Genomic DNA, 11,415 nt, shown 5'->3' on the forward strand with positions numbered 1-11,415 from the left:
CTATCTAACCCCTAAGATTTCACCTTCCACCTTTGTATACCGGGCTGCGCCTGATTCCGACACATCTGCTCAAGACGCCGCCATCATCATAGAAAAAGAGAAACATTTATGCCGTAATGATGTACAAATCAAAGTCAAGCTGGCATGCTGTCATGATCTTGGGGGAATATGCTTCGTCATGTCGTAACGTACTTTTGGTGACCGTAGGAAAGGTTTTGGTGGAAGGACTCGCTCACAACGCCTGCGTGAACGCCCATGAACGCTCACTATGCTTACACCCTAAGGAAAGAACCGACCTGGTTTGTATGTCGCCGGCCCGAAAAGTCGTGCCGAATGTCGAATGCTGACATGAGAAAGAACTAACGTCGTCGAGGCTCCACTTGTTCGGATGGCGCCTCATGTGTCGCTGGCAACCCGTTTCGTCGCCAAGCGATGGCCCGAAGGATGAAGAGGTGATGGCTCGACTTGTTCGACGCGTTCTTCAAGATATACGTTGTTCAAGAGGCCAGCTGGGATAGTGCCATCTTGATTCGGCTTCAACTGGCCCGCCGATGCTTTTTGGCGCCGGTTCTCGCGCTCGTTGACTACCTCGCGCAAGGTCTTGGTGGCACCACTCCAGCCGAGCTGATTAGCTGTTGCCCGATGATTGAAGAGCCGCTCCACAAGCGGAAGTGGCAAGGATAGTAGGATAGTAGACAGCACGACGGTCGCGTGGCTGGGGTGGTGGTCATCTTCCGGCGGCGCATCACCGAACCGAATCTTGCTTAGCCTTGGGTTATGCGTGGCATTGCGTGGTTCAACGAGTGCTGGCAGACGTGGGGCATCTGAAAACTCTGGTGCTATCGCGTACAATTTGAAGTCGACAGGGAATTTGTATGCGATGAACTCGAGAGCGTGATTGAGCAGCATTGAAATGAAGGGGTCTTCTGCATCGGGGCCTTCACCTCTTGACCGTGGTCCAGAGCTGGCCTGCAGTGTATACTGTAATACCTGTTCGACAGTATCCCATCGAAGAAGCATCCTTGCGATCTCAATACCACGCGCCTGCATGCTAGGCATCTGGAGAGTCCTTGCTGCCGCAATGTAGCTCAAAACTTGTCGCATGCGCATGCGGGCGTCGTTGGAAGGGGACGCTTGATCGTTCTCGTACATGTAAGGTGCGAGGCCGTACAGGAAGGTCTGAGCAGAAAGGAGCGGGGCACCATACAGAACCCTGACAGCTTCTTCAAGGGATTCGCCGGTGGTGAAAGGGTCGAGCGCAAGGACATCGACCAGTCGCCGCGCGTCTCTGCTACGGTGGCTGGGGGCCGGGCTGCGACGAACTGCTTCGGCTATGACCGGGCTACGCACGACTACAATGCCGTGTACTGGCACTGACATAAGAATAGACTCGGGCGACCGAACTTGGAGGATGAAGTCGGCAAATTCGGGGTTGGCGAACTGGATTGACAGATAGCTTGCAAGTTCGAACGGCGACTCCTCAAGGCGTTCGGTGGGAGGTGCAGTACCGTTTTGGTAGGGCATAGCATGGTGCTCGTCCCCGTGGTCTGAAGTGGGTACTGTGTCGCCAAATTGTGCCTTACTTGGTGACTGCGAGTGCGAGGTGCGGGTACCGTTTGCAACGAAGGCTCCCTGTTCCGACGAGAAGTGGCCGTTATGAGGGCCCGGATAGAGGACCGGGCCGCTGGGGAACTGCGAGGGTCGAAATTCGGAGCCGTTTGCGTAGGCAGCTTCAGGCGGCGCGACTGTTTGTGGCGGCACATGCCAGGGTGCTCCTGCCTCAGAGGGATGCTGAGCGTGGCCGGGAAAGAAGGGCGCAAACTGTTGGGGACCGAATCCAGGCGGAGGACGTGGCAGCGCGTGCTGTTCGTGCTGATGCAGCTCTGGCTCTTGAGGAGCCACGGGAGGTGCCGGTGACTCATTCGCGCTCTGGAAGACCAGGGCACCAGCACTGAGCTGGTGTCGTTGCGAGGGAGTGTGAGCGCTGTCGCTGCCTTCTGTGGGTGGTGTCTGTGTGTCCGTCTTGTTCGACGGATAGAAGGGCGGGGGCAGGTGGGCGGGTATGGTCAATTTGCGGTGCACTCCGTTCGTGGCAGGCTTGTGCTCGGCGCTGGGCTCCACGGGTGGAGGCTTTTCGTCTGCATGGCCATTGACGTGGCTCTCTGCATCTTGAGAGTTTAGTATATGCAGGGTCAAAGAAGGAGTCGATGGTGAATGCTCACCATGAGCGTCTGCTGGTGCTGGGTGGCCATTCCGCAATGAGCCAGCCGCGGCGGTTGCATCAGGCACTCTCTTCTCTGCGCCCGATGTGTTTGACTCTGGCGTAAGAGGAGTCTGCACCGCCTCGGCCTGCTGATTTTCTGTTTGCTCTTGTTCCTGCCTCTCGTGCGCGGATTGCGGCTCCGGCTGCGGCTTAGCTGGTTGGGCAACGCTGTCCTTGGTGGACCCGTCTGGTGTGATAGGCCTGGCTGATGGCTGAGACTTGGACAGACGGTAGGGGATGGCAGGTACGATGCGCGAGCCTGGTCGCCGGTGCTGCTTCTGCGCTGTGCCTGCGCGTACCGTGTCGGCCATATTTGCTGGAGGGCGCGAAAGAAAGTGCGGCTGGGGAATCGGAAGCGGCTCCAGGTAATTGCGGCTCGGTGCTTGTTGCCAATTATCCTGGAGCGCCCTGGGACGGGAGAAGTGTGCGGCGAGGGTATTTGCTACGTGGGGTTAGTCGGCAGCAGAGAAGTCCAGGCAGAGATGGAGACATGGCTTCCCCACCAATTTTAGCTGCACACCTCTGACCTCATGGCCATAGCTTGAGCTTCATTTGTCATCCTCCACCGCCCACACTGAAACACCACAACTTTCTTTGTTCACTTTTCGCTGCGCATACGTCGTCACCATGCTGCATAAAGAGATGGGGTTTTTTAGTTGTCGGAAATCGCAATAGCAGCTGTCGTGCCGATGTGTCGGTGGCGGCCAGGAGACTCCCGAGGTCTGCACACGGCGACCCTGTGATGCAGGGCAAGTTCCTGCTAGAATGATCTATTCTGTTTAATACAACATACTGGCTCACTAGTAATGAGATCGAAGACTATTCATCCGTTGGTTCTCACTCCATCTAGATGGTTACTGTGAAATCTTGACCATAGCTTCAGTCGACGCGACTGACTATGCAGAGCTCCATGACATTCACATCGTCCCCCGACTCCACCGGGCGTACCTTCCTCCTGAAGATATCAAAAAAAAACGACCAAGTTGTAAAGAGCACCTACCGACCGCTGTCCGAGCAGGGACGACCACAAGGCAGGACGAGCGGCGCTCCTTTACACGGCAGTGACGCTCCTCTCAGTCACATGGCACCGTTATCGCCATGGCCGTCCTCCCGAGTACACCTCAATCTTCTTCCTTGCTATCGCACGATAAACCAAAGTACTGCACCTACAGACCCGTCACCCTCTCTCGTTTGCCCTATATTTCCTAGTTCAACATTGCCTTTCGTTACTCTAGCATGATCCTAGGACAGGCACAACCCATCCGCAACGGCAGAACCTCAACGCGAATCTCCAAACCTGCGCGCCCGTTGAAGGACGGTCGCTGTTCAGATTGTCGAGTACGCGACACCAGAGCCATTTCCTCTAAATACTGCTTGACTATCTGTCCTCGTGAGCATGACTTCACTCCTACACGTACGTTGGCACTAGATGACATACTACTAGACGGTTTCTAATATTTACAGCGAACAAATTTAGTATCCTAGCAGAGCTCGAACAGTCGCCCACCGAGCCGAAGTGGAATTTCGATTTTGTTCTTACCGCCAACGGAAGCACGAGGCGACGAGGCAAACGGGGAGGAAAGCGCCATAGAAGCAAAGACGCATCCAATAATGATACCGAACGATGCGAGCATACAAGCATTAGTGCGTCGTGCAAGACCATGGCTGCGTTGCGTCTTAACGGGGATGAGCTATCTAAACCAGGGATGGATGACACTTCTACCCGTAGTCGAAAGGCCGCACCTATCGATCCTACCTCTTTCGATATCGACAGACCTTCTTGGGCCCCACAATTTCTTCCAGATTCAACGGCCACCGCAACAAGCCAGTCCCAGTCCTGCCAGATCAAAGCACCGCGATCTCAAGCTTCATCTAATGGCGCAGCGACCAAGCGGCAGAATTCGCAATTCTTCCCATTCTCCGCATTTCTTGCCTGTCCAGATCCTTCAGCACTGTTTCCATCCAAGTCTAAACTCTTAGAACCAAAGACTCCTGAAAAAGGTCGGCAACCCTCAGAGTCTTCAGTCCCTCCTCCTACATCCTCGCCCCACGCACAAAACGCAGCAACAAAAGCAGCACATCGTGCACTCAATTCAAGGGGTCTACAGACAAAGCCTATCACACCCACTGATAAGTCAGATACCCTGCAAAAAGAACCACCTCTCATAACTATCACGAAGACCCCGAGTACGCACTCTCCCCTCAGTCTCGTCAATGTGTCCTCCACCATGATTGAGCCAACCTTTGTATACCCCTCTGGTGCTTCTCAATCTACCGAACCCAAGGCAGCAGACGGCAAAGCTCAAACTACGCCCATCGCATATGGCTTCAGACGGGAACCTCCATTCTTGAACGCTGAAAGGACGAAAGTCAACCCACGTTTTCACGGCTATTGGCAACACCTTTCAGTACCAACTCCTGCAAAGGCTTTTCAGTCGGACACACTGACGAGCTCGAGCCACGCGCGTATGAAATCGTCGCCGCAAGAAGAGACTGCTCCAGCGAAGTCTCGTGCGCGCTGCTACATCACTCAGCTACCCGGTCGAAAGTCGAAGTTTTTCGCCGACGGCAAACTCGTCGCGCGTGAGAGCACTTCCACGGCCCAGCAACCCGTGCTCGGAACTCCATCGCCTATTCATGACGATTCGCCTGGTAAAATGACCTCACCCACTCCGACTGCTTTCGAAAGGTCTTCTCGTCCACTCTTTAGAGATACGTACGCTAGGCCGCATGCGTGGAATAATTATCACAGTCCGGGTGGGCAGTCACAAAGGTCAGCAGTATCAGGTACATCCTCATTGGATACTTTTCCGCCGTCCTATGCGCCAAACGATCAGGACAGTATCCTACGGCGCTCGCCAACCCTCTACATCAGCCGCGTAAACTCCAAATCGTCTGCACAAGACAAACACAGGGCCACGATCTCCAGAGTGCTTTCACTCCTGAGAGCTGATCATAAGAAAAGTGTCTCCGATTCAGACACCGCTGACTTCGACACGGTCAGTCTTTTTTCCGAGTACGATATCATCGATCCGGTAACTACGAAGTCCACTGCGGATTCCTGGGAGGAAATTCCTGCACCACCTCAGACTAAGGTCGATTTCGAACCTATTGACGACTCTGACTGCGACGATGAAGATGGTGAGTACTACTATGAGTCTTACTTAGAGTCTCAATAGGAGGAGACGCCCACCACGCCTGCAAGTGTTTCTCGATGGTCGAGTGATAGTGCCAGCACGAGCGCAGTGGAATGGCCCACTTTGCAAGAGGCGATGAAATTGGGATATACTGGAGTTGACGAGAGTAGGAGTTCGACAAAAGGTGACGACGAGTTTAAATTCCGGGACGGTGTTACCGATTGGTTCACGTGAGGTTTCACGTTTTGTATAGTGAGTGCGTCTGCTTGATACCGAGAGTGTTGCGGCTATGACAGTGTTGGTTTGGGATGCCGTATGGGCGTGCTCGGATTATGTTGTCTCTCTTAGTCTCTAAAATCCATAGAAAAATGGCAGTATATACAACTTGTCTGACGTTACCACTCCGAATTGAGACCCTGCACTCCTCTCTTCTCAATGTCGTATCACACACATGCAAGCCTCACGCTTCTTTACATGTAACTTTCATTGATTTTATCCTAGAAATTCAACTGGGAATACACTAAACGAATCTAAACATCTCTAAACACCTCCTTCTCAAAATCCTGGCACAAGTCATCGAATGGCAGCCACTCATCCTTGTCTGACTTTGCTCCGCCCTTCTCCGCAATTGGACTCCACCACGCCTGCTCCACGCCCTGGTCATCGTGTACAACAGCAACAGGAGCAACCGGTCCCATGGCATTCGACTCGTACAATGCCCTGGTGTGATTGAAATACCACATGCGATCCCAGACCGAGACGCGGAGGGACTTGAGCCCATCCCGATGCGCATTATGGTGGATTAAGCCAGGAACGACGCTTGTCCACATGTTGGTGTAGAGGGGTACATCATTCCAAGATTTCTCGTCAGGGAACTTGGCACCTGGGGCGACAACCGCGGGTCGGAATGGCGGTTGCGAATCTGTAATGTCTTGGGCAAGGTCGTGGACGCGTACTGGCGCGATATTGAGTTCGGCAGACGCCTGCGCGATGGACTTGGGATCGCCATGTGTGACCCATGCTGAGTCTTCTTCTGCGAAAACTGTGGGATGACCGAGTAGACTGGCATAATCCAGTCCGATGCCAAACTCATCTGGCTTGCCAGCCTTGTGCTCGCGCAAGTGTCGCTCAGACTGCTGGCTGAGGATAGTCTTCCTCCCCGAGAACCAATCCCCTGTCTTTTGTAAGAAACTCTTGTGTCGTTGCCTCATGACCTCACGTTGGAACTCCTGGTCTCCGAAAATCTCACTGAAGATCTTCTGGTCACTACCGAAATTTCGGTCTTTGTCGGCCTTCTCCATGGCGCGTTCGAAGAGCGCTTTCATCGCGCCCACGCGGCCCATAGCATCTCCGGAGTTGAGATACCGTTGACGGAATTTGACATATGGGTTCTTGTCCCAGCCAATATCGGTATCTGTCTGTGGGCCATAGATATCTCCAGGCAGCGAAGACTGCGGTACAGCATAGCAAGGCGGGTCCTCTGGTTTCCAAGGCCAACAACGCTTCTGTGCGGAGAAGACGATGTTTTGGCTTATGCCTTCTGCAGCTGCGGCTCTCGAGCCCATAGTTTTCCTTATCCGCGCATTCGCCGCGTTGTTGATAGCGTGGAAGCGTGAGATCAATGCGCTGGGTCGCAGTTGAAACCAGATGTCGTATCCGTCCACCAGCAGCAACAGATCGTCATCACGTTCCGGCCCAAGTTTGCGCAAGTATTCGAGCACACCACTAATCTTGGCTATATGTGAACCTCCAGCTACTAGCGATTTATCGTCAAATGTGGCGCCCCAGTTGATCAGCGTAGGAGTTGGATATCCAACAACTGCGGCGCTGAGCATTGTCTTGCAAAGATTGACATCTTTGTGGTCTGCCGGGATGAGGACGTGGAGGATGGAGGAGTGTTTCGCCTTGTTCTTGCTGCCGGATGAGAAAGCAGTAGGAACAAGATGGCGGTCGCTGTTGAAGGCAGAAAGGAAAACAATAACAAGTATGAAAGATGCTGCAAAAAGTGTCCAACGCCGGCGACTCCAGCCCGGTAGGCGTGCGACCGCGTCGTTCGAGAGTTGCTTGTACCCGCGCATCATTCACAAGATGGTGCGGACACGGCGGGACTGTGAAGCTCACGTTGCGAAAAAACGGTTGCGACAGCGCCGTAGTTGGCAGTGCATTTGCACCCGACCGAGCGCATGATCCATGCTGATAATGAGCTGTCAGCGATATCAGTTCGCCTTTGGTGCCTTGCTAGTATCTAAACTTACACTCGAGCTAGTCGGATATCATAGCCGTGCGGCGTCAACTCCGGGAAGTGGCGGATGGGCGTGCAGTAGTGGGTCTACTCGCCGGCACCATCCGGAAGAGGTGTGCCGAGATGTCACTAATCTTTTTTGTGGCTTGGACCATATGCTCGGTAAACTGCCGTGCGTGACTGCCACAACAGGGGCGGCGTGGCTATGTGAACAGGAGCGAAATTAGGCATTAAGACTTGTGCGTTCAATCCTTGGTGCGTGGTGGATGAGAGATTCTATACGTGTTTGTACAGCTGGTGTGAGATATGATATTGATATTAAGATATAGTAAGTCCAACGCTTGATGCTTCGCGATCAATGGTATATAGTCTCCGTAAATGTGACTTCCTCGGTTTCTGCCTCTCCGCTATACAGCGCAGGCTCATGCGACTCGCAAAGAGACTTCCACGACAGCGATTCCCCCTGGTCACTCCAAGCCCCTGATTTCTCTTCTAGCTCGCCTACTTTTCTATCGTATGGCATGTTTTTGGTCCACCGAACCCCATTGATAGGATCTGACCCAATCTTCTCGTCGTTCATTTGAGATGCTGCACGTTGAAGACGCTCGGCCTCTCCAAAATACCACATGCGGGGCCACCAAGTATCTCGAAATGACTTGTCGCCTGTGAAGTGCAGCACTGGGAAAGCCTGACCAGTAACCGTGTTGAAGCCCAAAGACACATCCCGCCATGAAGTCTGCTTCAGCGATGTATCATCTGAAACAGCAGCAAATGGCTTCCTTGATTGCAGCACATCTTCCTGCAGATCGATCCGGTACGGCTCCACGGATTTCGATGATGAAGGAAGCGAGGATCGGTTTGTCGTCATCCAAGCAATGTAGTTCCTGTATCCCGCAGCTGTCTGGAACAGGCTTGATCGATAGTCCAGCCCAATGTGATATTCAGTCACTTCGCCTTCCTTGAGTGTTGGTAGGTCGATTTCCTGAACCCCTTCGGGCATCCCGTAGGGCTTATCTCCATGCGATAGTATGCGCGCATACTCTTGGTCGCCCCATACGTCTGCGAAGTACTTCTGATCGGAATTGCGCAGCACGTCTTCGAGATCATACGTTTGCTTGATCTTTTCTTGAGTTGCACGGAACATCTCGCGCATGTCAGCAGCGGGCCCAATGATAGTGCCTGAGTTCAGCCAGCGCGGTCTTGCGTGATTCATATCACCCCAACCATCAGTGTAAGGGCCAAAAGCGTTGGGGTGAAGAGGTGAGTCAGGAACGACCCAACACGCTAAGCGGGTAACATCTTCGGGCCAGCATACTTTGTCAGGGCCGAAAAGGATGCTGTTGTATATGTTGTGTTTCCGTACATGACTTTTGCCGTACCGGTTGACCAGCCGTTCATTGGCAGCCGCCGTTTCTTCGAAATAACGTTTCAACAAGACATCAGGACCAAGCTGAAACGTAACATCGAAGCCATCCACCAGTAGGACTATGTCTGTATCTTGTGTGGGGGACAGACTCTCGAGGTAGCGAAGAGGCCCCGCGATTTTCGCAAGGTGAGTTTCTGCAGCATTGAAGGCACCCGCTCCAGCCCAGTCGATGAGAACTGGAGGTGGGTACAAGAGAACCGACGCGGAGAGAAGAAGGCGGCACAAATCGAGGCCACTGCTCGTCGCTACAATTAACAAGTGAAGACGCGATTCTTGGATGTTCGCCGTGAGTGGATCTTGTATCGCGGCTTGCCGTATGGTGTTGAAGGATTCGAGATGTAGTGCAGTCCAGAAAACTACCAGGGTCGCAAAAACCAGGGTTCCGAAGACAAGAGTCCTAGGACGAAGCATGGCGCAGGTGTATTGAGCCACAGCCGTCCGAAGTCGATTATGATATGATCAGTGGTAATAGAGCGCTAATTTCAGGCCGGCCATAGCCCAGCAAAGCTCTCGTTTGGCATTGATACCGTGCAGCCCCGTGGCGAGGCAGACTTCGGGAGTGTGGCGTCACCTATGGCAATCTCGCACGGTGAGCTGCATGATTGGCATAAATGGCATGATTCCGGAAGAAGCTGATAGAGCGAGGCATACTACCAGGATATCGGGAAAGACGGATGCTAGTCTTACTTGGATCCAGGCTCCAAGCGATCGGTTGGACGCACGTCTGGGGTCACAGAAGAAACACATGTGCACGGACTCTGTTCTCGCTAGAGTAGCGCGTCACGCTAAAAAAGCGCGACGCCATGTGTCATTCGCTCATCCACTTGCTCTCGCCTTTGACTTGAGCTCTATACTACTGTACCACGCTCCACCTGCCAGAGCGAGCAGGATGCCCGCGCCATTCATCGGACTGACAGGCACGTCCCATAGGAAGGCTCCAAGTACGATAGTCAGACATTGCTTCAAGTTTGCGCAGATGGTCAAGGTCAACGCGCCTGCCAGCTTGTTCGTCTCGAAAGACGCGACGTTGAGGCCGAACGCGAGCAGGCCGTTGCCTGAGACTGTCAAGATCCTCTCCCTTGTCAAGTGTCCGGCATTCACAAACTCGAGAAATTCCGAGAACTCGCCAATGAGCACCGAGTACAGCAGAGATTGCACTGCAGCCAAGGGTCCCATGCGGAGGAGCAGCTCCAGAGCGGGCAGTCGCAGGCGCCCTGTCATCAAACGGTTGGTAACAACGGTCTATTTTGAGCTGTTAGCATCCTTCGCGAGAACGTGCGTAATCCTTCGGGTCTTATTCACCTTTACGGCAGCGAGGACCACACCGATGAGTGTCAGGGTGAACCCAATGGCGGTGAAGTAGTAGTCACCAAAGGTAGCCAGTCCGACGCCTAGCATTACCGGTACGATTGACAGATACGTGATCAGTGCATATCTTCGGGAGAAAATAACACGGTATATCAGAATGGTAAAGAGCGGGCATGTCGCTCGCATGATTTGATGGAAGGGAACAGAAACCATGGCTCTTTGGGTGGTCATTAGCGCATGAATACGGGTACATGTGAGGTAAAGACACTTACAACGACAGATTCGACATTGCAATGTTCAGCGTGAACAATAGCGAGAACATGAAATGGACCAGATGCTCGCGCGGCGTCAGTCTCGTTAGCTGGAAATGCCCGAACATCAAGAAGATGGAACTTCCAAGAGCAGCACTTCCAGTGTGTACCGCTGTGAGTATCCATGGGAATGGAAACTAGATATCTCGTTAGCTCCATCGATTCGTTGCATCTGCTTCTGCCACACACCGAACCCATAACAGCTTTGTTGTAAAACGTGAGGCTTAAGTTCATTATGAAATAAGTCGCCAGGTAGATGAACGTCTTCGTCCTGCTGGCAGCCGGCTCAGTAGGACGCTGAGAAAGCACATGCTTCGCATCTTGTTGGCTTTCGAGGTCCAGTAGTGGTTCATTCTCCTTCAATTCTAGTTCAATGGGATATTGCTCGTCGCTTTCGGCCGCTTGCTTAGATACAGGCTCGGCCTGAGCCATCTCAATTTTTTCCATGACTTTGTTGTCTTTGTCGGTCGACGTAGGGAAGGAGTTGTTTACTGCCTCGCAATGGGATGTTTTGGCGGTCTAAGGGGTGTTCGGATTTAGGTGGCTGAACCGGTGTCTGATCCGACAAGTATTAGTTGAAAGAGAATATAGCGTCACTGTGGCTAGGGCCAACAAAGTCTCTTGGTGTCTGATCCTCAACGACAACCGGAAAATGCTGCGGTTGGCCGATACCTTAGCCCCTTCGCATGCCTGTCTGCCCAGGACCCGCTGAAAACGGTGTGTGCCGT

The 11,415-nt window shown here is 53.1% G+C and overlaps 5 protein-coding genes across 5 annotated transcripts; 1 reads left to right on the plus strand and 4 right to left on the minus strand.

The window, feature by feature from the left end:
• Positions 1-77: 77 nt before the first annotated feature.
• BKA58DRAFT_151592 (uncharacterized protein) lies at positions 78-2,734 on the minus strand. The gene is made up of 2 exons (XM_046164796.1): positions 2,223-2,734; positions 78-2,168 (listed from the first exon to the last, which is right to left on the minus strand). Exons 1-2 carry the CDS (start codon positions 2,572-2,574, stop codon positions 397-399), a joined length of 2,124 nt encoding a protein of 707 aa, XP_046026335.1. The 5' UTR covers positions 2,575-2,734; the 3' UTR covers positions 78-396.
• Positions 2,735-3,361: 627 nt separating this feature from the next.
• Positions 3,362-5,489, plus strand: BKA58DRAFT_420102 (uncharacterized protein; the record flags this gene model as incomplete). The annotated part of the gene is made up of 4 exons (XM_046172733.1): positions 3,362-3,420; positions 3,499-3,677; positions 3,728-5,404; positions 5,443-5,489. The coding sequence occupies 4 exons, from the start codon at positions 3,362-3,364 to the stop codon at positions 5,487-5,489; spliced, it is 1,962 nt and encodes a 653-aa protein (XP_046026336.1).
• Positions 5,490-5,760: 271 nt separating this feature from the next.
• On the minus strand, positions 5,761-7,631 carry BKA58DRAFT_382671 (uncharacterized protein). Its single transcript, XM_046170121.1, has one exon. It carries the CDS (start codon positions 7,479-7,481, stop codon positions 5,931-5,933), a length of 1,551 nt encoding a protein of 516 aa, XP_046026337.1. The 5' UTR covers positions 7,482-7,631; the 3' UTR covers positions 5,761-5,930.
• Positions 7,632-7,941: 310 nt separating this feature from the next.
• On the minus strand, positions 7,942-9,778 carry BKA58DRAFT_382672 (uncharacterized protein). Its single transcript, XM_046170122.1, has one exon. It carries the CDS (start codon positions 9,477-9,479, stop codon positions 7,998-8,000), a length of 1,482 nt encoding a protein of 493 aa, XP_046026338.1. The 5' UTR covers positions 9,480-9,778; the 3' UTR covers positions 7,942-7,997.
• A 53-nt stretch (positions 9,779-9,831) lies between these two features.
• On the minus strand, positions 9,832-11,334 carry BKA58DRAFT_151848 (triose-phosphate transporter family-domain-containing protein). Its single transcript, XM_046164797.1, has 4 exons — positions 10,877-11,334; positions 10,649-10,824; positions 10,371-10,593; positions 9,832-10,310 (listed from the first exon to the last, which is right to left on the minus strand). The coding sequence occupies exons 1-4, from the start codon at positions 11,132-11,134 to the stop codon at positions 9,885-9,887; spliced, it is 1,083 nt and encodes a 360-aa protein (XP_046026339.1). The 5' UTR covers positions 11,135-11,334; the 3' UTR covers positions 9,832-9,884.
• Positions 11,335-11,415: the final 81 nt, after the last annotated feature.

Source organism: Alternaria rosae, assembly GCF_020736505.1.
Source record: "Alternaria rosae strain MPI-PUGE-AT-0040 chromosome Unknown BKA58scaffold_4, whole genome shotgun sequence".
Classification (NCBI taxonomy): Eukaryota; Fungi; Ascomycota; class Dothideomycetes; order Pleosporales; family Pleosporaceae; genus Alternaria; species Alternaria rosae.

Excerpts from the sequence above, each read along its gene's own strand:
- BKA58DRAFT_151592 (XM_046164796.1), bottom strand. The coding sequence starts at position 2,574 with ATGGCCGACACGGTACGCGCAGGCACAGCGCAGAAGCAGCACCGGCGA. Across the intron at positions 2,169-2,222 it reads AGCACCAGCAGACGCTCATG|ATGCAGAGAGCCACGTCAAT; the intron begins GTGAGCATTCAC and ends TAAACTCTCAAG.
- BKA58DRAFT_382671 (XM_046170121.1), bottom strand. The coding sequence starts at position 7,481 with ATGATGCGCGGGTACAAGCAACTCTCGAACGACGCGGTCGCACGCCTA.
- BKA58DRAFT_382672 (XM_046170122.1), bottom strand. The coding sequence starts at position 9,479 with ATGCTTCGTCCTAGGACTCTTGTCTTCGGAACCCTGGTTTTTGCGACC.
- BKA58DRAFT_151848 (XM_046164797.1), bottom strand. The coding sequence starts at position 11,134 with ATGGAAAAAATTGAGATGGCTCAGGCCGAGCCTGTATCTAAGCAAGCG. Across the intron at positions 10,825-10,876 it reads ACAAAGCTGTTATGGGTTCG|TTTCCATTCCCATGGATACT; the intron begins GTGTGTGGCAGA and ends CGAGATATCTAG. Across the intron at positions 10,594-10,648 it reads GCAATGTCGAATCTGTCGTT|AGCCATGGTTTCTGTTCCCT; the intron begins GTAAGTGTCTTT and ends GACCACCCAAAG.